This window comes from Equus quagga, chromosome 1 (assembly GCF_021613505.1).
Source record: "Equus quagga isolate Etosha38 chromosome 1, UCLA_HA_Equagga_1.0, whole genome shotgun sequence".
Classification (NCBI taxonomy): domain Eukaryota; kingdom Metazoa; phylum Chordata; class Mammalia; order Perissodactyla; family Equidae; genus Equus; species Equus quagga.
Window position 1 is genome coordinate 136,234,418 of NC_060267.1, and position 27,566 is coordinate 136,261,983.

General features: G+C 48.6%; 1 protein-coding gene across 1 annotated transcript; it reads left to right on the plus strand.

Annotated features, from left to right (window-relative positions):
* The first annotated feature begins 108 nt into the window (after positions 1 to 108).
* Positions 109 to 27,566, plus strand: TRAIP (TRAF interacting protein). Its single transcript, XM_046676606.1, has 15 exons — positions 109 to 1,683; positions 7,148 to 7,205; positions 7,734 to 7,817; positions 9,872 to 9,911; positions 10,518 to 10,645; positions 12,141 to 12,235; positions 12,725 to 12,838; positions 13,865 to 13,952; positions 14,541 to 14,630; positions 15,062 to 15,150; positions 24,025 to 24,180; positions 26,037 to 26,085; positions 26,361 to 26,510; positions 26,619 to 26,669; positions 26,872 to 27,566. The coding sequence occupies exons 1-15, from the start codon at positions 1,586 to 1,588 to the stop codon at positions 26,989 to 26,991; spliced, it is 1,410 nt and encodes a 469-aa protein (XP_046532562.1). The 5' UTR covers positions 109 to 1,585; the 3' UTR covers positions 26,992 to 27,566.

Sequence of the window (27,566 nt, forward strand, 5' to 3'; positions counted from 1 at the left end):
CCTGCCAAAGCCTCTGGCCACCCTCTCTCCTTTGCTTCCTCTATCTTACTGGGGAGGGGCCCCTGAAAGGCAGTGGGGAGGGGAGAGGCTGGGATTAGGTTTATAGGTAGTGGCCTGTACACACTGCCATGTGGATTGCTTAGGCTGAGAGTGCAGATCATCCTCACCACCATGTGTTACTTGATGCAGGGGTGGGGGTGGGGGTGTCTTCTGGACCCTATAAATCCACATGGGTGGTTGGTCCTCTGCTGGGCTTATGCCAAGGAATAACCTCTGGGCTGCTGTTCCGACAAGTCCTGTTGAATAAGGAGCTCTTGTCTTGACTTAGGCATAGAATTGGAACCCACCAAGGACCAGCCACCTTAGGGAGAGACCTGGCCAATGGCCAAAGTGGGCTTCCCTGGGCTGGGGAGAGGGTGCAGGGTGGGCATTGCACCAAGGTTCTATGCTGCCCCCTTTGTGTTGATTCCTCCTTTCTGTGAACAACACCTGTGCTCTCCACGTAGGTCCAAAGGACTTCATGCTGGTCTACTTCAGGTGGAACCAATCAGCTTTATATTATAGGACTCTGAATAAGGTTTCTTCTGGGGAAAGGGGAGTAACACTGCTAAAAATAACTAAGTTTGAGAACTCCTAGGAAGAGTTACCCCAGCCCCAATGGCCCCAGTGAACTCACCAGAGATGCTGCTCTTTCTCAGGGAGCATCCCAAAGACAACTTCTCTGATGTGGGAATAATAAAAAGGGGTTGTTAGTCACTGGCCTATGAAGCATCTGGGCCTTCAAAATTCCAACTCCGCTGTAGTCTGGAGGCATAGCTGATCCTCCTGGGAGCTAAGAGCTAAAGTCAGGCTACTGGCTCTGCTGCCTCCAAACTTAGGGATCATCATGCTTTGCTTGGATAAAGCCAGGGTGACCTTGGGGTGTCTTGAGGGGTGTCCCAAAAAACCTGTGTCCATCTTTCTAGGACCACTCAAAGCCGAGGGTTTGGGAGGGTGGAGCAGTCTTTTGATCTGTGGGAACTATGGCCTTCCAGGGTATGGTCCAGCACTGCCCAGAACCCAGGGTACCCGCTGTCCATCGGGACCATCGTCCCATTCCCCTCTGGCCGCAGTCTTCTCGACTCGAGAAGTGCAGAGAAGGCTGCTCTGAGAAAACAGGACTGAGGAGCCCGTTCCCGGCGCGCCTCGCACCAGCTCTGGCTTGGGACCATATCGCCCTGTATTGCTCCAGAAAGGGGCCTGTCTGGCGGCGTAGCTGCTCCCCGTCCCAGTCCAGCCCTACGCTCTCACGGTACCGGCTGAATCTACCCGGGAGCCGCCTGAAAGTTACCGCTAGCGGGTTCAAGTCCTAACTCCGCCCCAGGATTCTCTAAGGCCCCTGGGGTGTTAAGCCCCGCCCCGTGAGGGTTCGTCCAATCCAGGCCCAACCTTCAGGCTCCGCCGCCACTTTCCTCGCCACTTCCGGTCTGCTCCCGGAAGTCACTCAGTGGAGCCAAATTTGAAGCGAGCTGAGGCGGGGGCGTCCTCACGAAGCTGGACCAGTCGCGGTTTTCTTGGCTATCTGGGCCCTCTGAGAACAGTCATCATGCCTATCCGTGCGCTGTGCACCATCTGCTCCGACTTCTTCGACCACTCCCGCGACGTGGCCGCCATCCACTGCGGCCACACCTTTCACCTGCAGTGGTGAGTGACCCCTGTGTCGAGGCTGGGCGCTCGCCCGGGTTCGGCTACAGGGCGGTGGGGTGTTGGGCCTCCGGACGACCCGTCCTCGGAACCCAGATGGGTTATGAGAATGACACTAGACGGAGCCCCACTGGAGGTTCCCGACCTGGGTCAGGCAGGTCAGGGCAGGCTTCCCAAAGGAGATGATACTTGAGCTGAGTCCGGGGGGATAGGATTGGTTCAGTGAAGATAGAGTAGGGGCTTCCTTGATCGGTTTGCAAAACGATGTGACTTCAAAACTATTTAGCCCTGGCAGAGGTGAGCTTTCACTACACTAATGAGCCCTTTCATTTCTTTGAGATAGAAACCTTGTAGACACTCTGGCTACCCAGTTTGTTGTCGTTTGCTTGATGGTCTGTACTGATTCTATCCAGAGTCATCTCTGGTCAGACACTCTAACATATTCACTGACGCCAGCAAACCCAAGTTAATATCCAAGGGCAGGGAGGTGCTCCCTGATAAAGCCGTCCTGTTGACCCTATAGGACTCTTCTGTTGAACGTACAGCTGATGGAGAAAGATTCCCCTAGCAGCTGTGGACAAGCTGATCAGAGCTCCTTTTTTAATTGTGGTAAAATGTACATAACAAAATTTACAATTTTAACCATTCTTTTCCTTTTTTTTCACTATGTACTTTTTAATTGTAGTAAAAATATAACAAAATTTACTATTTTAACCCTTTTTTTCCTATTACAAAAGTTTATTTAACAAAAAGTTCAATATGAAAATGTATACAACCCCATTTTTATATAGTAGTAAAACAGGCCTTTTGGAGAGGGAACATGTGAAAGCAATTGATTTCTCTGGTGAACACAGCCATTGTTTATACTCTTTCCAAGGCTTCTAACATGATACTATTTTTTTGTAATACCCCCATTCCAGTATTGTTCTGTTGCCGACTAGTTGCCTTCTCCACACCTTCATCTATCACAAGATTCATAAAGATATCAAATCCCTGTAATATTCCTTGGACGTGTCTGCCACCACTTAATTTCAATGATAATTTCTTGTTCATAAATTTTTTTTAACTCAAGAGGGTGAGCTTTGCTCATGGTGTTTTGCTCACTGAACTGAAAGATGCCTTTCATTTTAACCATTTTTAAATGTACAATTCAGTGGCATTAAGTACATTCACAATGTTGTGTAACCATCACCACTATCGCGAGAAATTTTTCATCATTACAGACAGAAACACTGTACCCATTAAACAATAACTCTCCATTCCCCCCCACACACACACAGCCCCTGGAAACCTCTATTTTACCTTCTGTCTTCTTGGATTTTCCTGTTCTAGGTACCTCATGTAAGTGCAATCATGCAATGCTTGTTCTTTTGTGTCTGCTTATTTCATTAAGCATAATATTTTCAAGGTTCATCCATGTTGTAGTATGTATCAGAATTTCATTCCTTTTTATGACTAAACAATAAAATTGTATGGAAATACCACATTTTGTTTACCCCTTCATCTATCAATGGACCTTGGGTTGGTTCCGTGTTTTGGCTACTGTGAGTAATGCTACTATGCACACTATTGTACAAGTGTCTGTTCAAGTTCCTGCTTTCATCTCTTTTGGGTTATACCCAGAGATGGAATAGCTGGATCATATGGTAATTCTGTTTAATTTTTTGAAAAACTGCCTTACTGCTTTCTACATCGACTGCACCATTTTACATTCCCACAAAAATGCACAAGGGTTACAATTTCTCCACTTCCTTGTCATCACTTATTTTCTGTTTTATTTTGTTTTTTATAATGGCTATTCTAATGTGTGTCTTCTTTTGTAATGTGTGTGTTTAAAGCTACCAATTTCCCTCTTAGCACTGCTTTTGCTGCATTCCGTAAGTTTCGGTGTGTTGTTTTCATTTTCATTTTCATTCATCTCAAGATATTTTCTAGTTTTCCTTGTGGTTTCTTCTTTGACCCATTGGTTGTTTAAGAGTATGTTGTTTAGTTTCCACGTATTTGTGAATTTTCCATTTTTCTTCTGTTATTTATTTTTAGTTTCATTCCATTGTGATCAGAAAGGATATTTTGCATAATTTAAATCTTTTAAAATTTCTTAAGACTTGCTTTGTGGCCCAATATATGGCCTATCCTGGAGACTGTTCCATGTGCACTTGATAAAAATGTGTATTCTGCTATTGTTGGGTGGAGTATATGTCTGTTAGGTCTAGTTGGTTTATAGTGTTGTTCAAGTCCTCTATTTCCTTAATGATCATCAGTCTGATTGTTGTATCCACTATTGAAATTGTGGGATATTGACATCTCCAACTTTTATTGTAGGACTATCTATTTCTCTCTTCAATTCTTTTTTTTTTTTTTAAGTTTTATTTTTCCTTTTCCTCTCAAAGCCCCCAGTACATAGTTGTGTGTATTTTTAGTTGTGGGTCCTTCTAGTTGTAGCATGTGGGACGCCGCCTCAGCATGGTTTGACGAGCAGTGCCATGTCTTCACCCAGTATTCGAACCGGCAAAACCCTGTGCTGCCGAGGCAAAGTGTGCGAACCTAACCACTCGGCCATGGGGCCGGCCCCTCTCCCTTCAACTCTGTACCATTTTCTTTCATACATTTTTGGGCCCTGTTGTTAGGTGCATATATGTTTATAATTGTTATTTCTTGTTGGATTAAACCTTATAGCAATATATAAAATCCTTCTTTGTCTCTGATAGCTTTTTTTGACTTAAAGGCTATTTTATCTGACAATAATATAGCCACCTCAGCTCTCTTTTTGTTACTGTTTTTACTTATCCTGCTTGGGATTTATTAGGTTTCTTTAACTTGTGGAATGATTTCTTTAATCAGTTCTGGAAAATTATCAGCCATTGTCTCTTCATGTATTGCCTCTATTCCATTATCTATTTTCTTTCTTTTTTTCTTTTTGCTGTTTTTACTTTTATGACTTGCAACAGGAAGAACTTTTATTAAAACACCACCAAAGAAATGTTACTATTCTAAAAATAGTTTGTCTTAATTCACTGGAAGAAAGGCAGAAAAGTAAGAAGGCCCTTATTTAGGGACCCAGCTTCAATTTGATATTTTAATTTAGGGGCCATTCTTTTGGGACCTCTTTTCTTTCTATATTAGTTTCTCATTTCTACTATAACAAATTGCCACTAACTTAGTGGCTTAAAACAATGCAAATTTATTACTTTACAGTTCTGGAGGTCAGAAGTCTAAAATGCATCTTACTGGGTAAAAATCAAGGTGTAAGTGGGACTGTGCTTTCCTTGGATCATGGCCCCTTTCTCTATCTTCAAAGCCAGCAGTGTTAACATCTTCAAATCTCTCTATGACTCTGACACTCCCGAATCATTAATAAGGACACTTGTAATTATGTAGGGCACAGCTGGACAATCTCCCCATCTCGAGATCCGTTTTTTTTGAGGAAGATTAGCCTTGAGCTAACTACTGCCAGTCCTCCTCTTTTTTGCTGAGGAAGCCTGGCCCTGAGCTAACATCGTGCCCATCTTCCTCTACTTTATACGTGGGATGCCTACCACAGCATGGCGTGCCAAGCAGTGCCATGTCTGCACCCAGGATCCGAAACGGCGAACCCCAGGCCGCGGAGAAGCGGAACGTGTGAACTTGACTGCTGCGCCACTGGGCCGGCCCCATGGAGATCCTTAACTTAATCACATCTGCAAAATTACTCTGGTCATATAAGGTAATGTAGTCACAGGTTTTAGAAATTAGGACATAGGGCCGGCCTGGTGGCACAGCGGTTAAGTGCGCATATTCCGCTTTAGTGGCCTGGGGTTCGCCGGTTCGGATCCCAGGTGTGGACATGGCACCGCTTGGCAAGCCATGCTGTGGTAGGTGTCCACATATAAAGTAGAGGAAGATGGTCACGGATGTTAGCTCAGGGGCAGTCTTCCTCAGCAAAAAGAGGAGGATTGGCAGCAGTTATCTCAGGGCTAAGCTTCCTAAAAAAAAAAAAAGAAAGACATTAGGACATAGACTTCTTGTGGAGAAGGTATTATTCTAACTAACACTTTCTTTCTGGAATTCCTAATTATATGTATGCTGGACCTTCTCACAGTATCTTCTGTATCTCTTAGCATCTTTTGTATATTTTTACATCTTTTTAATCCTCAGTGTTTCCTCTGAACTCTTTCAGCTTACCACTTCTTCAGCTGTGTCTAAACTGCTATTAAATTCATCCATTGAATTCTTAATTTTGGCCATTTTTTCAGTTTTAGAATTTCTGTTTGGTTCTTATTAAATTCTGCTAGATCGTCTTTTATTTTCTAATTTTCTACTGATATTTCCAATGTTGGTTTTTATTTATTTAGTATAATGTGTTATGATCTGTGTCTGACAATTCCAATATCTAAAGTCTTTGTGTGGGTATATTCTGGTTTTTAAACATGTGACTGTTTAAAAAAGAACCAAAACACTTTATTGAAATATGGTGTATTACATAGAAGTACACATATAATAAGTGTGTGGCTTGCAGAATTTCCCACTGAACACACCCATGCAACCAGAATTTAGATCAAGAAACAAGACATCAGCACTCCAGAAACCTCCCTGTGTACTCTTCCAATTACTCCCACCAACCAGCCTCTCCCCCGCACGTAAGAATAACTGCTATCTTGACTTCCAGCAGCATAGATGAGTTTTGGCTACTTTTTTACTTCATATAAATGGAGTGATACACAATATACCTTTTTTTTGTATCTGGCTTCTCTTCCTCAATGTTATGTTTACGTGATTCATCTATAATATTGTTCTTAGTTGTAGATTCATTTATTCTCATTGCTGTGTAGTATTCCACTGTGCATAGTTAGCTGTGATTATATATTGTATATAGTATTTGAAAAATTCTTTATAGACAAAAATTTGAGGCCTGGGATGATGGTATTATCTTCTAGAAAGGACTCTGTTTCTCCCTGGTCCCTGGGCATGGGAGAATCCACTAGTAGGAGACTACTTGAATTCAAGTTTAAGGCTTGAGATGTTGACAGATCACCCAGAGAAATGATGCAAAGGTGATTTGCTTGCACTGCTACTTGCTTTTACTTCTTGTTCACCCTAGCTTTGAAAGTGTAGCCCTTTAATTTGAAAGTGAAAGTTTAAAGTGGGGGTGTTATTAGGATCCCCCTCTCTGAGGGACCCTGGGCTTTGACTGTTTCCCACCAGTCAAAGCCTAGAAGGCTGACAAAAGAGCAGCTCAGGTATAGGGAGAGCCAAGCCAATGGGGCCAAAAAAAGGGCCAGATGCTCAGAGTGCTTGTGTCAGTCAGGCCGTGTGGGATGTGCTGGCACTGCCTGTGGTGCTGCCCTCCTGTTGGCATTGGGTTGAGGAGCAGGCATTGGGTTGAGGAGGATCGGGACAGACCCTGTTGTGGTCAAGGTGGCTACCTGGCCTGTATATCTCCACCCAGCCAGGGTTCATCAGTCTGTTTTTCTGCTTCTCATTCCAGCCTAATTCAGTGGTTCGAGACAGCACCAAGTCGGACCTGTCCGCAGTGCCGAATCCAGGTGAGGGTGGTAGGGTGAAAACACCTCAGCTGAAGACATCTTCTCCTTGCCAGGGAGGAGGAACAAAGAAACACCTCTGAAACTGAGCAATATCTTTAACCTTTTTGGACCCTCATGGTTTGAGGCTGGTTGAGCCTCACTTGTGCTTTTGAGTGGCTTGAGAGGCCTGCTTATGCCCAAGGGTAGCTGATGGATGGACTTGTTGTGTAGGTCAATCTTCACCTAGGTAGATTTGACCTCCTTTTCTGCCTTTCTCCATTTCCTCAATGCACGGCACCTAGAATTGGGGTGTCTTTTGAGCAATCACCACATGAGTCTGCAGTGCCATGACTTTAGTAACTACCAAACCAGTGGCACCAGCTTGGGGTGCCTACAGGGTTGCAGAGGTCATCTGACTCCAGAGGACGTGCCGTGAAATGTTAGACCTGAGAATAGGCCTGGCTGCAATGTTAGGCTGCATGTATACCCCTATCCCCCTCGCCCATGACTCAGCTATGCAGTCATACTCTATCTTGTTCTCCCATCCAGGTTGGCAGAAGAACCATTATCAACAAGCTCTTCTTTGACCTTGCCCAGGAGGAGGAGAGTGTCTTAGATGCAGAATTCTTAAAGGTACCCAGAATTTATCTCATTCTACTGAATTCCAAGCCCTCTGAGCATTCACTTTCTGCTCCCACCCAGGGAAACTACCTAGAGTATGGAGATGGAGTTCTGGAGGGGAGACTTGGTAGAGATTTCAAGGTAGAGGCAAGGAGAGCAGAGAACGTGATGAGACACAGTTGTCGGAGAAATACACTGTTAGGGAAGAAGGGAGACACTTGACTGTGAGCCTTCCCCTTGGGATTTCAGGGCAATTCTGACCAAAGGTCAGAGTGTCTCTCCTGAGGTCCCTTCACCTTGCAAAGGATCTACAACCATCCTTCCCAGCCACTTTGCTGCTTGGGCAGTTAGAGATAAGTTAGGAAACTTTTCTAGTTCTCAGCTGAGGAAGATGTGTGGGCCCAATTTTCACAAACCTGTCTGTGCCTCACAACTTCCTGGGGAGCTAGGTATATATCCAGATGCCTGAGTCTTTCTCAGGTAGGAATAGAGTGCATAGCCCCTGGAATCAGGATGTGCAGCCAGAGTAGAAACCCACACTGCAGGGGAGGATGGGTAGATTCCTTCCTACACTTCTACTGCTTCCCCTCCAAGTCTAAGATATAGCTTTCTTTGTGTACAAGGGGGCTGGATTGGCAGAAACCTCTCAAGGAAGTGGGATGGGGTTCGCAAGTAAAGCTGAACTCAGTTAATTTTCTGGGCATCTGTCAAATCAGGGTTCATTTGGCCCTGGCCCTGGGGTGCCATGATGTCCTTGGAACCTCACTGCTTCAAGAACGTGGAGCTTTCATGCTTAAAGCCAACGTGTTCATCGTCATGGTAACTGCTCCCAGTTTTAAGCCTTGTCCTCTCTGTGATAAAGGGAACAAAGGCAGCTTCATTTCTTTCTGGCTTTCAAAGCCAAATCTAGGAGGCAGGGAGGCAACATCTTGTGTGGTTTGGAGCAAAGTCTTGGAAGGCACCTTGCTTGGGTGTAGAAGGAGCCAGGGGACTAGCTTTGGGATGGTGTCTGTTCTCAGGCAGTCCATGTCTACCCTTCTCCACCCACCTCTTCCACCTCCAGGTGTTCAGCCTACCTGACCAGTCTAGCCACCAAAATCTCCTGCCTCCAGAGTCCTGGGTGGAGAGTTTGGCAGTAGGGGGCTTATCCACCCACTGTGGCTAGTCCTTAGTATCGGTCACATGTGAGATTCTGAGTCTTGTATCAACCTGGGAAGGGTGATCTGGAGGAGAATTTGCCTGGATTCTATCCAGCTACCACCATGGACCCTTGACCAAGCCTTTCAGTTCTGCAGAGCCTTGTTTTCCTGCTTATGGAGTAAGCACCTCTCTTGCTCACAGAATGTTGAGTGCTCCAGACACCTGAATGGGAGGTGGGCTCATTTCTGCCCCAGCCTCTCGTGGTTCTGCGGTAGTGGCTCTGGAACTTATGCATGGGCTTTGAAAGGCTCATTTGGCCCTCACAACAGTCTGGTTAGAGCCTAGCACATGTGAGGTTTCATCCAGAGGCACAAAGTTGTTCTGGCTCATCTACCCTATTGGATTCTTGGGGTGGAAGATTTGTGGTACACAGAGCTAGCTTAGAGCTTGGAGAGAGGTAGACTGTGAAGCAGGCAGGACCCAGGGTGGAGGGAAGGAGTGGTGGCCCAAGGTCCTTGGCCATCCCAACTCTGTGTCCCCAGTGAGTGCAACTGATGTCCAGAGAGGATAAGGGGCAGCACAGGGCCAAGGAAGCAATGGAAGCCTCTGCTGTAAGACTGACTGATCACACAGGCCCAACCTCACTTCTCTTGCCCCTGTTCTGCCTCTTTCCCTGTCCTAGGGTCTTATACTTGAGATTATTTTCCTCCATCTTACCTACTTTTTAAAAAGGCGCACAGACATAACACAAGGTTTATTTCTCCATTGTTGACTTAGCTTGGCCTTGAGATACAGCAGAGGCCATGTCTACCTGGACCTACAGGCCTCATTGTCCCCTCTTGGGGCTCCCCTCAAGCCTTATGGGAGACTGAGTAGAGGCCAGCTATGATGCCTTCCTGCTACTTATTGTGCATATTGTCTTGTAGAATGAACTGGATAATACCAGAGCCCAGCTTTCCCAGAAAGGTGAGTTGGCAAGAGACAAGGGCCCTGGAAAGCTTCTGACTTGGGCACTAGAGGGAAAGGCCCTGGGAGAAAGGCCTCCAACCTTCTGGTAGAGCCAGGAGCTCTCCCTGTTTGTATGTCCAAGAGTATTGCCAGCTCTTGTGATTGGCAGGAAGAGAGGAAAGGGAGGTGACTGAGACTGTCCACCTAGACCAGGTGAGCCTCTTTTCTTTTTCTGAGGCTTCTTGCCCAGGACCCAGGCTGGGAGGGGGCTGCCTGATGGAAGAGAGTATTTATAGGAGAGGATTCGGCCACCAAGTTTGGTAGGAACCTACTTGAGTTCTGGGATGATGAATTAAATAGACCCACAGGAGTGGGGAGCAGTGAATTCTTTACTCAAGTAGTTCCAAGCAGCGGAAATACGGTCTCATTCCCTGCATGAAGAGACTCTGGCTCAGCTTCCCTGGTTTGATGCATGCTGGAGAGAGAAGGGGGCCACCCAACTTTCTAGCCTGAGACTTATTCCTCACCTGGCTCTGGGGTGGGGTGCTGGAGCCCAAGGGCCTAGATTCTCATGCTGATGGGTGAACAGGCCTCTCCTCCATCTACCCTCCTCCCCTGTTCCAGAGAAGGAGAAACGGGACAGCCAGGTCATCATTGACACTCTGCGGGACACGCTGGAAGAGCGCAATGCCACCGTGGAATCTCTGCAGAGGGCCTTGGACAAGGCCGAGATGCTGTGCTCCACCCTCAAGGTGGGTCCCCAGGTCCTGTGGGCATAAGTTGGTGGGGAGATAGAGCCCCAGTCCTGGGCTCACCACTCTCAGCTTATCTTCTGGTTTTGCCTTGGTCAATAACTTGGGTTGCACACTTGTAAAATGGAGACAAATCCTTTCTTCCCAGGCTTCCCATACTATATCTATCTAGCCCATAAGAAAAGGGCCATATTGGCTGCACTTATGGATTTTGTACTAGGTAGCTTGGAGAGGTGAGGCCTTCCCAGTGCTTCATGGAGGGGCTACTCAGCCAAGACCTTGGTGAGGCTGGGCTATGTTTCCAAAAGTAGTTTTTATTCCACTGGCAAAGCCAGCCTGAAGAACCTTCCATTAACACTCTAGTCTTTGGCTAGGCTGCTCTCTGGAGCCAGATCAAACAGCATCCCAGACAGGATCAGGGGGCCTTTGAAGTCAGCTGTGCTGAGCTGACCAGGCAGATCAAAGCCTGCAGAGCAAGCGGCTCTAGACCCAGATGAATTTTGTATCAGCTGGGTTGCTGAGCCTCTTGCTCTCCAAGGGGCATGAGGTGATTGATCTGAACCCACAATTGATATTCTGGTCTCGTAGGAAGGAGCAATCCTTGCTGGATGCCATTTGAAAGGCAAAGGGAGCCATCCTCGTGAAGAGACAGGGCCCCAGGGTGTTCATTGTCTCTGTTCTTCCTTGGTGGCTGGGCTGGATCATGTGGCCTTGCCAGTGGGAGGGAAGGAGCAAACCAGCACCTGGCTGCAGAGCAAGAGTCTCTGATGGCATTCCCAGGTCAGAGATGGAGTGGTCTTGTGCTGAGGGCAGCCTGGCCAGCTGCCTCTGGCTCAGCTCTCCTATCCTGGCAACTGTCCATGGGTCTAGATGGTCGATAATGAGGCCTGAATTTGTGCTCCAGGCTTCGTCTTCTTCCTGCACAACATGCACCATGAGGCCCAGGCCACAGGACCTTAGCAGCCCACAATGGCCCCATAGATGCTGGCAGGGGGCTGTGCCTATAGTAAGACGTATCTCAGGAGAAAGCAAGCAGGGAGGTGAGGAAGCTAAGTTTCCAAAAGGCCTAGGGCCTCTTAGCAGAAAAAGCACAAACCAGGGGCTGGCCCCTTGGCCAAGTGCTTAAGTTCACGTGCTCTGCTTCGGTGGCCCAGGGTTTCGCTGGTTCAAATCCTGGGCACAGACATGGCACTACTCATCAAGCCATGCTGAGGCAGCATCCCACATGCCACAACTAGAAAGACCCACAACTAAAAATACACAACTATGTACCAGGGGGCTTTGGGGAGCAAAAGGAAAAATAAAATCTTTAAAAAAAAGAAAAAGCACAAACCAGAGTGGGACCCAGGAGCCTTACCTCCTGGGGGTTAGAGGCACATAATTATTAGTATTTTCAAAAGCAGACAGCTCTTGGGTAGAGTTCTCCCAGTGACTTTACCTGTGGCCCCTCAGAACCTCCAAGCAACAGATATGTATGGGTGTGTTTGCTCTTCAGAAGCAGATGAAGTACTTGGAGCAGCAGCAGGATGAGACCAAACAAGCACGAGAGGAAGCCTGCCGACTCAGGAGCAAGATGAAGACCATGGAGCGGTGAGCTTGGAGCTGGGGCCTGCCCTATGCCCTTGCATCCAGGGCCACCAAGTGGCACAGCTCCCAGGACTGCAGCAGGGGCTGGGTCGCTTCTGTGGCTCAAATCTCCATAGGCCACAAGGGTTCTGGGAGAGGGGAACCCACAGATCTCTTTGCTCAGCCTCTGTGGGCTCTGCTACTTTCCATGGGGACCCTTGCCACACTCCTTCCTGTGGCCAGACAACCTGGCAGGTATTTTGTTCCAAGAACGTTTCTCTGGGGAATCCTTGACCTTGAGGCCCTTTGTCAGCATCCCTTTTTCCCCAGCAGCATCCCTGCAGCTGCGCTTAGCTCTGCTGTGGGGCCTTTCTTTGTGCAGACCTGCCTGCTAAAGCATCCTAGCAGCCCAGGCTGTCACCATAGCAACAGCAGCAAAGGGAGGCAGAGCTGTACTGGGTATCTACCCATCAGCCTCCAGATTTTAAATGCCGTGGGATGGGTGTTTTTCAGGATTGAGCTCCTACTTCAGAGCCAGCGGCCGGAGGTGGAGGAGATGATCCGAGACATGGGTGTGGGACAGTCAGCAGTGGAGCAACTGGCTGTGTACTGCGTATCCCTTAAGAAGTGTGTACTCTGGCCCCCTTGTCCAAGCCTAGGAGCTAAGCCATGGCACCCCAGCCGTGCCTCTCCATCTACTGCCTCTCTCTCTCTCTTTTTTTTTTTTTTGAGGAAGATTTGCCCTGAGCTAACATCTGCTGCCAATCCTCCTCTTTTTTGCTGAGGAAGACTGACCCTGAGCTAACATCCATGCCCATCTTCCCCTACGTTATATGTGGGATGCCTACCACAGCATGGCTTGCCAAGCAGTGCCATGTCCACACCCAGGATCTGAACCGGCAAACCCCGGGCCGCCAAAGTGGAACGTGTGAACTTAACCACTGCGCCACTGGGTCGGCCCATGCCTATCTCTTGTAAAGCAGAGCAGGTGGAGTTAAGAGGCAAGCTCTGGAGCCATGCTGCCTCAGTTCTAACCCTGAACCCACCTCTCGCTGTGTGGCCAGGAGCCAGTTTCTTAGCCTCTCTGACTCTCAGCTTCCTGAATGGAGATAGTAATAACTTGCCTCATAGGGTTCTTGAGAGAATTGAGTGTGAATTATAAGTGTTATTCCTAAGAAGGTTGGCACAGCTCTCTGAGCTATAAGCCTTGTCATGATATCTGAAGCTTGTTTCCCATCAGCACTGTTACTGACCCTGCCTGGCTTGCATCAGAAACTGCTCAGATTCTCTACTACTGTGGGTGTGAAACTGGGAAAAAGGGTCCATTTGGCTGACAGGCATGGAGGATCCCAGTTGACTCCTGTGGGGGCCAGGTGGTGTAGGGGTCCTCCTAGTGAGGCCAGGGCTTCCTGCAAATCCTCTCAAATCACCGGTGCCTGCAGGACAAGCAGGGAACAGAGAATCACCAGCTCTCCTTGCATTGAGTACAGACCCTCCTCAGTGCCACCTGGTCCCTGTTGAGCTCAGGCGTTAGAGTAGGAATGAGAATGGGCTGAGGGGTTGGGCTAGACTTTGTGTTTGGTTGGTGCTATGGCTATGGTCTAACCAGCAGGGTGTCCTGTTCTGACATCTCTTTCCATGACCCCTTTGTAGAGAGTATGAGAATCTAAAAGAGGCTCGGAAGGCCTCAGGGGAGCTAGCTGACAAGCTGAAGAAGGACTTGTTTTCTTCCAGAAGCAAGGTAACTTAGCGGGAGCAGAAGGTCAGGGGACAGGTGGCTGTCCTTTTGTCATGCTCATTCATGTCTCCTGAGCAAGGCTGTGGGGCCTGATGGTGCAGCTGACTCAATGGGGCTGTTGGATGACACACAGGGACTGGTTATTGGTCCTTACTGGGCTTTGGCTCTGGCTATGTTGCTTGTCCACTTAGAGTGACAGATCCCCTCAACATGTGCACACTATGTTCCCCTCTGCTCTTCCTGGCTTCTGGGTACCTCTCAGCTGACCAGAGAGCACAGGTCCCAAATTGACAGCTTCAGAGGCCTGTTTTTGTGCCAGGCCCAGAGGAGAGGGCTCTTGAAACCTGGTTCAATTAGCACAGCTGCTTTTATTTCTGGGCATGGTGTACCCATGGTATGCAGAGTATAGGAAGCAGCTCCCACTCCTGGGCAGCTCCAGTGAACGTTGCCCACAGAGTTAGGGTTTCCTCCCGTATCCCCAGACTCTTCTGGACCCTGGCTTACCATGAGCATGCACTGGGTAGTTGCAGGCGGGGGCAGGGCACATGGCCACCCATTGGCTGGTCCCTTACTCCCTATACTTTCTTGTAGTTGCAGAAAGTCTACTCTGAGCTAGACCAGACCAAGTTGGAGCTGAGGTCGGCCCAGAAGGACTTACAGAGTGCTGACAAAGAAATCGTGGTGAGGAACATCCCTGGCCAGATTGGAATGAGGAATGGTTGTGCGCCCTCCAAGAGCAGCGCTGGGCTAGCTCTGCCCAGGAACCTGTGCACCAGTTTGTGGTTCTGGGCTCCCTACATCCTCCTGGGTCAGATGTTCACCTTGGCCCTGGTCTGGAGCCTGGGCCTCCTCAGAAGAGGGCAGACAGCACCATGGGTCTTCCTTCACAGTCTGTCCTGACCTACATCCCTGAGGTCACCAGAGGAGAGACTCCACCAGAGAGGGGTTCTGAAGCCAGGTGGTCCTGGCCTCCTGAGCCTGATGTTGGGGTTTCAGACCTTACTCTGTTCCCAGTGGGCTTGCCCTTCATGCATGTTGCTCATGTCCTTAGCACTCTCTCTGGACTTGATGCCTCAGCCTTTCTTTTACACTCTTCTCTTTCCTTCCCCAAGAGCCTGAAAAAAAAGCTAACGATGCTGCAGGAAACCCTAAACCTACCGCCAGTGGACAGTGAGACTGTCAACCGCCTGGTTTTAGAGAGGTTTGTTGACCCTCTGGGGTGGTGCAGGGGCCCCAAGCTGGAAGAGCTGTCTGGGAAGGATCTTTGCTCCTCCTGGCTTTGCTGGGGTGGGTGGCCCATGTGGGTCTGAAGGCTGTGGACCTCTTGTGCTGGGAGATAGCCAAGATTTAGCTGGAAAGCAGCTTTGAGACAAGTTCTAGGCTCTGACAAGGAGAGGCCAAGGTAGGCCAGAGAGGACCTAGGGATGGTCAGAGAAGGGGCAGGAACATTGACTGTCTCAGCACATCCTGTTTATGGAATGCCTCACCAAATGCATCTGTCTGCCCCAGATCCTGAAACAAGCATGAAACCACTCACTGGGATAATTCCCTTCTGGTCGCAGGAATGTGTGCATTAAAGCTGCCAGCAGAGGGAGCCAAGAGGCAGAGGGATGGGGTCCCTGCCTGGAGTGGCCACCCATTTGTCCTCCTAAGTGTTTCACAGAAGCCGGCTGGCAGAGAGTATCCTCAGGGCTGTCTCCTGCCTAGCTGCCCAGCTGATGGCCCAGACAGAAAACACATAACCTAGTGACCCAGCGTTTTATTTGAGCCACTTTTCAATGTACTTTGGAAAGTCATTATGCTCCCTCTTCCCAACATGCAATCAGTTGCTGGAGCCTGCCCCATCTGTGGTACCTCCTGACCCTTCCCTTGCTACCACCTCCACATGAGGCTTGTGACCCATCCCTCTGCTCCTCAGCATCATGACACTCCTCCTTTGCCAAACGGCTCCCTGACCGCTCAGCACTGTGTCCAAGGCACTCAGGGAGCCAGCCTTGTGGGCTGTGGTGGATCTTTAGGCTTCAGCCATATGATACTGTCAAACACAGTGGAACACTCCTTGCCTTCCTGCTTCTGTGCCTTTCTGTGCTTTAGCTCTTTTCCATGCTGAAGGGTCAGCTGTCCTGTAGAGCCTTTTCTAGTCTCCTCAGCAGGCATAAGCTCACCCTCCTCTGCACAGGTAGCACTTCTTAGTCAGATGCTGTGTCAGGTGCCACAGGCCACAGAGGTGCTCTAAAGTCTTGTTGGAGCCTGGTCCACTCAATCTGTACACACTTAGCTGTGAGTAGACCTGGAGCCACATCGTTTTTTTTTTTTTAAGATTTTAAAAAATTTTTCCTTTTTCTCCCCAAAACCCCCCAGTACATAGTTGTATATTTTTAGTTGTGGGTCCTTCTAATTGTGACATGTGGGACACCACCTCAGCATAGCTTGATGAGCGGTGTCATGTCTGCGCCCAGGATCCTAACTGGCAAAACCCCAGGCTGCCGAAGCAGGGTGCATGAACCCAACCACTCAGCCATGGGGCCGGGCCCTGGAGCCACATCTTAATCTGTGTCCCTCACCACCAGCTTCCTTACACGCACGCTCCTTTCCCCACGCCATAGTACCTGTCAGCATCTGCACGAGGGAGTGAAGGCATACAAGCTAGTTTCCTCTCATTCTTGTTTGTACCTTTAATTCCTCAATCTTACTCTTTCCTTTCTTACCTTAGCATCTTCCAGTGTCTCTTCATGGAACCACAGCTGCCTGCCTGCCCCACTTTGGGTTGGACTGAAAAAGAGCTGTGAGTGTGTGATGGGCACATGATTCTCTATGAGGTCCAGTGTGTGGTTGATTTTGACAAACTAGGCTTTGTTTCTAGTCCTTCTTCTACACTCCACCCTCAATGCCCATTGGCCATGCCACCTTGGAAGCCCTAGGTAACACAAGGGCTCTGTCAGGAGCTTGGTGGGTATAGTACCCACCCTCAGGGAGGTGATAATCTCAGAGACCATTCCATGTGGACAAAGCTTTAGAACCCAGGCTGCCTCAAGGCAGGAAGTAAAACTCCTTTTCCTAGGATATCACTCAAGTCTGCTTTCTGCAGGCTCCATGGCACTCCCTCTACTTCCCATTCCATGGGCCTCAGGCTGTTTCCACGCACTTGTCCTCTGTGTCTGGCGTCCGCAGTGAGGGAAGCACAAGCACACAGGCTGCCTTGAGGCACCCAGGGACTTTGCATAGCTGTGTTTGCTTACTTTCTTTACCACTTCAGGCTGCTCTGAGGCCTGGACTCCTACAGCAGGTCCTTACTGAGTGCCTGCTGCTTGCCAGGTCTTACTTGATCTCTTGGAGCTAGACAAGCTGAGGGATTGGATGGCCAAGCCATGAGCTCCCAGTTGGGGATTTGGTCTGCAGCTCCCAGTTGGGGATGAGTCCACTTCATTCTGAGTAAGCCTCGTGCCAGGGCCTGCAGCCCACCTTGGTATATAGAGGACTGCTCTGGTCTCCCCCATCTTTCAATCCAGCAGGATCCCACATCTGAGAAGTCTGCGTCTGTACAAAGCTGGGGTGGACTTCCCATCAAGCTGCATGCAGGATGACCTCATTCCCTTTTTAATCCAGTATTTTTCTGGGCATAAAAATTAGGGTGGCAAGTCTGTCGCTTTTAGTATTAGCTCTTCTTTTAACTAGGCACAGTCTGTTCTAAATTCAGGGTCCTTTCCTAGGGCCCCAGGCTCTCAAAATAGTTGTTGAATTCTCAGTAGCAGCTTTGCCCTGTCTTCTTTCTGCTCTAATGGCAAGACCCTCGAAACTACAGGTCCCCTAAAAGACCCTGCCATCCACCTTTGCCCCATGATAGCTGACAGATTGCTATGTGGGTCTGGAAGAAGACTTAAGCTTTCTTGATGTATCACAATGTACAGGCACATTCCTTCAACCAATATTCAGATCTGAAGGAAAAACAGTCCAGGCAGAGAGAATGGTGAAAGCAAGGACCCTGAGGTGTGACTAAGTTGGGTATGCTTCAGGGAGAGGGGCCAGTGGCAGATGAGCCAAATCTACAGGGCTTCGTGGGCAGCCTTGGAGCCTGGATTTTATCCTAAACACAATGGAAGCTGTTGGGGATACTTGAGGAAGATCACTCTGGTGGAACTGGTGTATGCCTCTGATTTTCAACCTATCACCCATTGATGGTTCCTTGAACCTGCACTCCAGCCCAAGGGATACCAGGTCACCAGCTTGATGGGAACCCTCCTAGACCTCTGCTTCATTACAGATGAAAATCCCATGAGCCATACACAGCCATGGGGGGAGGGGGTCATTTGGGCGTTTGATTTTAGGTGTTTCTTGATACTTTTGTGTCATATTGTAGCTTTTAAAGATTTTATTTTATATTTTTTTCCTTTTTCTCTCAAAGCCCCCCAGTACATAATTGTGTATTTTTAGTTGTGGGTTCTTCTAGTTGTGGCATGTGGGAGGCTGCCTTAGTATGGCTTGATGAGCGGTGCCATGTCTGTGCCCAGGATTCAAACCAGCAAAACCCTGGGCCGCTGAAGCAGATCGCGCAAACTTAACCACTCTGCCACGGGGCCGGCCCCTGTAGCTTTTCAAATATGACTCTCTGGAATGCCTTGGAGATATATTCAGATTAGTCCACAGAGATCCATGTTGTTCCTCCTTCACCCACTGTGCATGGAGTGCACAAGCCATGTTCACTCAGGCCTTCTCCTCTCAGTGGATATTCAGGGTGGTTCCAGTTTTCCAAGCTGACAGAAAGCACTCGAGGGAGCACCCAAGGTTGCAGTGGAGAGGTGAGCAAGCAAGGCAGTCATCCTGAGACTTTTCCCAGCTCTCTCCTGGTTGGAGCCACTGATTTTTGTATCTGATGTCTTATTCTTTCTTTATTTACTTCCTTGCTTTGTTAAAGGTCATCTTGAAATAATTCCTAAGGAAGGGAGCTGGAGTGCATGTCAGAATACTTTTATGCTGCTCTTAGGTTAGATTGCCAGTTTGGCTTCTAGATGAAAGTTAGTCTCCCTCAGAACTCTGAAGACCCTGCTTTCTAGTTGTCTAAAATCCAGTATTGCCACTGAGAAATTGATGCCCATCCTATTCTTGGCCCTTTTGTAAGTGAATCTATTTTTCCTCATGGCACAGTTTTAGGCTGCTTCCTCTACCCTTGGGCTTCTGCGACTTCCCAGATGAGTCTTTTCCATTCATCCTGCTGGGCTCTTGGTGGGTCCTTAAAATGTGAACACTCGAATCTCCCTTCAGCTGCGGGAACTTTCTTGTGATTTTCTTTTGAGAATCTGCTGCACTCCAATGTCTCCGGCCTTTCTTTCTGGAACACCTGCAGGTCTAATGTCTGACTTCCTGGATTGGTCCTTTGTGTTTTTGTCTTTCATTCTGAGAGATTTTCTTAAATTTTAATTAGAATTTCTTAATTTTTATAACTTTTTACTTAATCATATCTTTTATTGTGGTAAAATATGTATAACATGAAATTCACCATTTTAACCACTTTTAAGTGTATAGTTCTGTAGCATTAAGTACATTTACATTGTTGTGCAACCATCCCCACCATTCATCTAGAGAACTTTTCCATTTCCGCAACTGAAACTCTCTACCCGTTAAACACTAACTCCTCATTTCCCCCTCCTCCTACTCCTGGAAGCCACCATTCTGCTTTCTGTCTCTATCAGTTTGACTACTCTAGGAACCTCATATCAGTGGAATCATATAATATTTATCCTTTTGTGACTGGCTTATTTCACTTAGCATACTGTCTTCAAAGTCCATCCATGTTGTGGCCTGTGTCTGAATTTCCTTCCTTTTTAAGGCTGAATCAGATTTTAAATTTGCAAGCATTCTTTCTTGCTCTCTGAGTGCATCCTTTGAAAAATATGCTATTCCTTGTTTTATGGTCTAACATTTTGTTTCTCAGGATCATCGTGACCTTTCTCTTGGACTTCCTCCCATGTCTGGGGTTCCTTGGCTGCCTGTGGCCCTCTAAGGAGGAGTGATGAAAGGCTGCCTGAGAACCCAACCTATGTGGGCAGGGTTTGAGGGGAGTGTGCAGTGAGCTGGCCTCATGCTGAGTCTTACCCGAACCCAGGAAGCAGAGAGCTTTACTCTCTGATACTGGCTGCCCTAAGTCACTGTAGATGGTTTGCTTGGTGTTACAGGTGAAAGGCCCTTCCAGTTCTTAGCACAGAGTAGCAGCCTGGCTTCCTGGTGTTCTGCCAGTGCAGACATAGGAAGGGGTGGAGCCAAGCTCACATCTTCCATCAACACTTCAGTTTTCAGGCCTATTTAATGCTTCTGAAAATCCAGATCTTCCCCTGGTTCTCCCTTGCATTCATAGCCCTGTCTTTGTGGGTGCTGGCTGTTGTGTAGGTCTCCTGTTCCCTGGCCATGCTCTCTCTCCCAGAATTTTCTGGAAATCTATGGGTACTGATGGTGGTTGTCCATTCCATTTGTTGCAGTAGGATTATCCTTCAGTCTTGTAATTTTGGGGTGGCCTCAGGAGGTAGCTATCACCAACTACAGATGGGGTGCTCAGAAGACATTTCTCATGGACGCTAAGGGCCCCTGACCTCCAGGCTGAAGGGAGTTGGGAAGGCCTTTGCTTAGGGTAGGCCTGCTAAGTGCTGTGAGTTCTTAGAGGAGACATTGTCTGACTCCAGGCCACACAGACGATGAATCTGCCCAGGGCCTTGGCTCTGTTTTGGAAATGGGGCCTTTGAGTGTCTTGCCTCACCTCCTGAGGCCTCTGGCATGAAGCCCTGTACATTGGCCCTGGATGAGTGTCCCCAAGGCGATGGTATCACCCAGGAGGGCCTTAAGCCAGGACCTCAACCAGTGAGGGAGGGTTACTGGGCCTCCCACTCTTCCTCTTCGTCAGACAGACAGATGGTGGGAAGGAAAGCAAGACCCTTGGCAGGAAGGGAAACTGTTCGAACTCATAAAAGGATATACTGGGAACAGTCTGAGGAAACAGGAAATCTGTTCATATGAGCCAGATGTGGGTATAGGGGAGCGAGGGAGTCACAGTGAGAGCCTCCTGAGTCTTGAGTTTAGTGTTGTGGATGGTGGGAAGGTGAAAGTAAAGAAGACTGGCTTGACTTGAGCCAAGGCTGGGCACGTGCCATAGGCACCGCTGGGCAAAGTCTGAGGAGATGGCAGCAGGAAGCTGTGCCGTGAGCCACATGGAGGCAAAATGGCTCCCCTCAGCCAGACCCTGCCTGCCTCATGAGTGCACCTCTCCTAACCTGGGCCTGGACTTGCTGGGGTTGGTAAATAGTGGCAGAATAACAGATACTACAAAAAGGTTGGCATGGGTGGTCCTGGCTGCTGCTTTATGCTGTGTTTCATAGAGTGGGAAGCAAAGCAACCAGCATGGGGTTGGTTTGAGGTGGGTTTGTGCAGTCTTTCTTTCTCCTTGCAGGCAAGGAAGAGGTAGACCTTCCAGGGCCCTGGCCAGGGAAAGGAAGAGATAGTCCAAGCTTTCCACATTGTTTACCTACCCAAATCAGTACAAGTAGTTCCCTTTCCTCTGAGCTGCACACCCCAGTGGGCTCCTAGCCAGAGACTAATACCCTCACAGTTCAGCCCTCTGTCCCTGACCAGTGAGAGTGGTAGAGCTGTAGGCAGCCCTGAAAGGTTCCTGAGGGAAGGAAAGAGAGAGGGTGTTCTTGGTGTTGTCCCTAATACTCCCCAGAGATCTCTTCTGACCACAGGAACTGGGGAGCCCCACTAGGCCTGGATGAGCTAGAAAAATCCTATTGGCTGCAATTTTCTGATAGAATACCTCTCCCATTATAAAGTAAAAACACATTCATTATTGAGAATTTGGAACAGACGGACTTATTGCCTAGGTAGTCACCAGTGACATGCAGTGTATTTCCTTTCAGTCTTTTTTCTATATGAGGAGGGTGGCTGTTGGCATGGGAGATGTGTGCACCAAATCATGTGATTGTGCTATACATAGAGTTTTTTCCCAAAATTATTGTGGTAAAATATGCATAACATAAAATTTACCAACTCTTTTTTTTCTTTTTGAGGAAGATTAGCCCTGAGCTAACATCTGCTGCCAATCCTCTTTGCTGAGGAAGACTGCCCCGAGCTCACATCTGTGCCCATCTTCCTCTACTTTATATGTGGGATGCCTACCACAGCATGGCTTGCCAATTGGTGCCATGTCCGCACTCGGGATCCGAACCGGTGAACCCTGGGCTGCCAAAGCAGAACGTGCACACTTAACCGCTGCGCCACCGGGCCAGCGCCTACCAACATTTTTAAGTGTCCAGTTCAGTGGTATTAAATACATTCACAATGTTGTGCTGCCATCTCCACTCTCCATCTCTAGAACTCTTTTCATCTTGTAAAACTGAAACTGTACCCATTAAACAGCAACTCCCCACTCCTCCCTCCCCCCAGAGCCTGGCAACCACCGTTCTACTTTCTGTCTCTGAGTTTGCCTACTAAGTACTTCATAAAACTAGAATCATATAGTATTTGTCTTTTTGTGACTGGTTTACTTCACTTAGCATGTCCTCAAAGTCCATCCATGTTGTAGTGTATTGCAGAATTTTCTTCTTTTTTAAAGCTGAATAATATTCCATAGTATGTATATACACATTTTGCTTATCCATTCATCTTCATGGACACTTGGTTGCTTCCACGTTTTGGCTATTGTGAATAATGTTACTATGAATATAGGTGTACAAATATCTCTTCTAGATCCTGCTTCCAGTTCTTTTGGGTGTATACCTAGAAGTAGAATGGTTAGATCATATGGTAATTCTATTTTTAATTTTTTGAGGAACTGCCTTACTGTTTTCCACAGCTGTTGTCCCATTTTACATGCTCACCAACAGTGCACAAATGTTCCATTTTCTCTGAATTCTCACCAACACTTGTTTTCTGTTTTGATAGTAGCCATCCTAATACGTATCTCATTGTGGTTTTGATTTGCATTTCCCTAATGATTAGAGATATTAAGCATCTTTTCATGTGCTTATTGGCCATTCATATATCTTCTTTGGAGAAATGTCTATTCAAGTCCTTTGCCCATTTTGGAAATGGGTTGTTTTTTTGTTGTTGAGTTTTAGTTTTCTGTGTATTCTAGATTTAATCCCTTATCAGATATATGATTTGCAAATATTTTCTCCCATTCTATGGATTGTCTTTTTATACTGTTGATAGTATCTTTTGATGCAGAAAATTTTAAATTTTCAGGAAGTCTAATTTGTGTGTTTTTTCTCTTGTGCCTATTAAACAAGAATTTTGTATGGCTTTTTCTTCTTTGTTTTGTTTTTTGTTTGAGGAAGATTAGCCCTGAGCTAACATCTGCTTCCAATCCTCCTCTTTTTGCTGAGGGAGACTGGCCCTGAGCTAACATCCGTGCCCATCTTCCTCTACTTTATATGTAGGATGCCTGCCACAGCATGGCTTGCCAAGCAGTGCCATGTCTGCACCCGGGATCCGAACCGGCGGAACCCGGGTTGTTGAAGTTGAACGTGCAAACTTAACGGCTACACCACTGGGCCGGCCCTGTATGGCTTTTTAAATTTAACATATGAACATTTTCACATATTATTAAGTTTACTCTCCAGAAACACTACTTTAATGTCTGTATCATATTCAAGCTATGAAAGTACCCCCTGCCCCTAGGGGAGTCATTTTGACCGTGTCTAATACTGTGCCATTTGCCATGAAAAGTAGCACTGGAGGGGAAATCCCTCTACATCAGTCTGTGGTCATGTCTCTCACTGGCTCCTTACACTGCATTCTGAGAAAGGAGGCTACTTGGTCAAAAGGCAGTAGCCTTTTGTTTGTATGTTTGGGTTTTGTGTGGATTTCTGCTTGCTTCTTTCCATGTCTTCTATACTTTCACTGTCCTATGACTGTGTGAAGGACTGAGCCAAGTGGGTTTTTTTCTGTAGAATTAGGGCTTCCTTGCAGGGTGGCCCTGAGCCAGGTATGGGCTCCAGGCTCCTGGAGCCAAGCTATCTCTGATGCTTGAGGGGCTGTTGTCCTTCTGGCCTGCCACTGTGATCCTGAGTAACCAGGCCATTTCTACCTACAGCCCAGCTCCTGTGGAGGTGCTGAATTTGAAGCTTCGCCGGCCAGCCTTCAGTGATGATATTGACCTCAATGCCACCTTTGATGTGGCCACCCCCCCAGGCCGGCCTTCTAGCATCCAGCATGGTCACACTAAGAAGCTCTGTCCAGAGAAGGCACAGTAAGTGATAGTCCCTGTCCCTGTCCACAGCCTGGAGGGAGAATGGCTAAGAGATCTCTGCAAGCCCTGCCCTAATAGCTCTGAGTGGCTGACAGGGCAGTTAGGGCCACCTGGGCTTGACCATGGCTTTTATTCCAGCCACCTCCTCTTCCCTCTCTTGAGTACTCACTCTGTGCAAAGCCCTTCTCTTGCTTGTCTCGTTAATCTTCACCATCACCCTTCAATCAAAGGTGTTGGGATGTTAGTTGGAAAGAACATATGGGTCCCAGTAGGGGCAGGTCTGGGCTGATGGTGCTGAGGGTGTGTATGCTCCCAATACCTTGAATGCCTGCCTACCAGAGTCCTGAGCCAGGGACTGTGAACTTCCTCTTCTACTGTGTGCCTCTCAGGCTAATGCTTGAGAGATGGTTTGAGAACCATCTCAAATCGTGGAGCCCAAGGCCCCACCACTTAAGACAGTAGCCCTCAGGGGCAAGCATGAGAAGCTGTGTGGACCTGCAATAGGGTGGGTAGGACCTGCACTAGGGGTACAGCGGGACTGGGAATGCGGAAGCTGTCCTTGACCAGGCAGGCCAAGTGTAGTTCATCATGGAGCTAAGACCTACTCCCGTACATACGTGTAGGTATACACTGCTCAAATAAGGGAGGTCAAGGGCTCAGCAGGTTTCCTCTTAATCAAAGACTTTGGACACGAGAGAAAGAAATTTAGATGTTAGCCTGTGGTGGTGGAGGAGGCCCAGGGAGAGTGCAAAAGGGAAAGCCAGCTGGGCTATCCCCCACTGCCCAACCTCAGGGGTGGAGGCACCCATGCTGTACAGGGCCAGGCCTGGTAGCAATGAGAAACAAACTTAGGGCATGTGGGCTGCAGTCAGGAGGCCTATCACTGCCTGCTTCACACTCTGGCGTCCTCATGTTGCCCCTTCTTTAGCTGTAAAGGTTGAAAGTAAGCATCTGGGGCCTGCAGGCTGTCAGGCCTTGTGGAGATGTTTCTACCACTTTCAGGGCCTGCAGAGGGTGTGAGAGAACCCCAGATGCCCCCAACTCAGATCAGCCTCTCCAGAGCCAGACTTGCAGCAAGGGGAGAATCTTCCCATGGTCATCATGTGACCTCACCATATGCTATGGGGGCAGGCCCTGATCCTGCCCCTGTCCTCTTGGCTTTGAGAAGCCACAGGGTCAGCTGTAGGTCACGGACCATCCTCACACCCACCTGAAAAAATACCAGGAGAGGGTATCCGGCTGCCAGGGTCCCCAGGAATTGCATGGAAACAGTGTCCAGCTCTGGAGCTGGGAGGGGGAGGCCAGGGCCTGTGACCATGATCTGTTCTGCCCCAGGCCCTGCCTACACAGATTATCTAAGAAGATGGCCTAGCCCTGAGTTGTGAGAGCACTTTATGGGCTATCTAACTTACTGAAGGTCTTGTGGAGGGGGGCTGCTCTCTGGACAGGTAGGGCTAGGCCTGAGCTCATTAGATGCCTTCTGCCTGCTTCAGGGCATAACTGGCTTTTCTCCTATGGGTGGTGAATGAGTTGGGCTCACTAGTCCCACATAGAGTCTGAGACATGGTGAGGTGCCTGAGGGCTTGGGGAGCATTGGAATTAGCTTGACCCTGAGTGGAAGACACAAGACTGGGATGTGGTCCAACCTCCCCTGCCTCCGCCACTCTGACAGCTGTGGCTGTCCAGTTCACAAACCTGCACTTGGGGTGGGGATCACTGAGATGCCTTATCCAGCACACAGCCATAACAGCAACCGTGTTACATAGTGGCTCTCTAAGGGGCATTTGCTGAGCCTGGCTCGCCTGCCCCTTGTGTCTTGCTCACTTGCCTCTTGCCTTCATGTCACACTCTTGCAGCTCTCCCGTTCAAGACATTCCCAAGAAGATGCCCAAAGGTCCCAAGCAGGTAAGGCTTCCCAGAAGCAGCTCAGGCAGTCGCCATCCAACCTTTGCAAGGACTGAGTGTGAAGCTGGACTTCTAAAAGGGCAGGGTCTTGCCAGACCCCTCTCACTCCTGGCCCAGGATGGAGGTACTTTAGAGCCACCTGGGAACCCTACTCGTTGTCCTTCCAGCCTCCTGATGAGGCATCAGAGATCTAATCCTGTTCCCTGACCATTACCCATCCCCCTTCTTCACTGCCATCCTACTCATCAAACTTGCCACTGGGGTCTCCCCTGCAGGAGTCCCAGCTCTCACTGGGCGGCCAGCGCTGTGTGGGAGAGCCAGATGAGGAGCTGGCTGGTGCCTTCCCTGTCTTCATCCGGAATGCTGTCCTGGGCCAGAAACAGCTCAAGAGGGCCAGGGTGGAGCCCTGTCGCAACACAGATGCAGTGAGTGTCACAGCACAGTGGCAAGTGCCAGCCATTTCAGGGGTGGGGCTGGGTGGCCAGCCCTCTAGCCTGTTAGCATGGTCCACTCACTTCTTCCTTCTGCTTTAGGTAAGGACAGGCTTCGATGGGCTTGGAGGCCGAACAAAATTCATCCAGCCTGTATCCTTGTTCTGTGGCATTGGGCTGAGCTGAGCTATAGAGTCCACACCATCCGTACCCTGTACCCACCTACCCCAGCCTGCCAGTGGCTGCAGCCTCAGGTGTGTAGAGCCAGACCTTGCTCAGTGTAGCAGGGCTGCCCACCCCCAAGTCTGAGCCTTTCCTGCCCCTCTTTAGGCCTCTTCCTTGACATCTCCTTCAGACTGACACGACTATGATCCGCCCACTGCCTGTTAAGCCCAAGGCCAAGGCTAAGCAGAGAATAGCAGCAAGGACAGTGCTCCCTCCCTCCCAGGCAAAGCTGGACAACTTCCTGTGGTAGTGAGAACAGTGAGTCTGATCAATGGCCTGATACATGCCTCCGACTTATAAGCTGAGGACTGGCGACTGGCTCGGCAGGGAGTTTTGGAGGCAAGGCCCCTCTTCCAGGACCAGCCCTGAGGGCAAGGGAAGACGAGAAGATGGGGTGAGGGTGAGGTCCAGAGACTGCTTTTCCTGTACTCACTCTGCCCCACCCCCAACATACTGGGCCTACCTGTGGGAGCTAATGTGACTAGCTCTCTGTTCATGCTAGCAGCACATGCTCCCTGTTCCAGGCTCCCATTTATAGCCATGATCAGATGTCGCTGGGCTGTTTCTTGTCCTCCAGACCATGGTCTTTTGTTGACTGTATGGACCAAAGTGCTTGAGGCTTCTCAGGCATCATCAGCCTGCCCAAGCTTCTGCCAGCCTCCCTCTTGCTGCTGGGCATGGCCTGAGCCAAGCAGGATGGGGAATAGGGGATGGTGGTGGGGAGAGGATGGGGGAAAGATTTCTATGTAAAATAAAAAAGAAAGAATCTCTTTTTCCTGGCTCTGGGCATATAAATTTGCATCAACACTTTGGAAAACTGTTTGG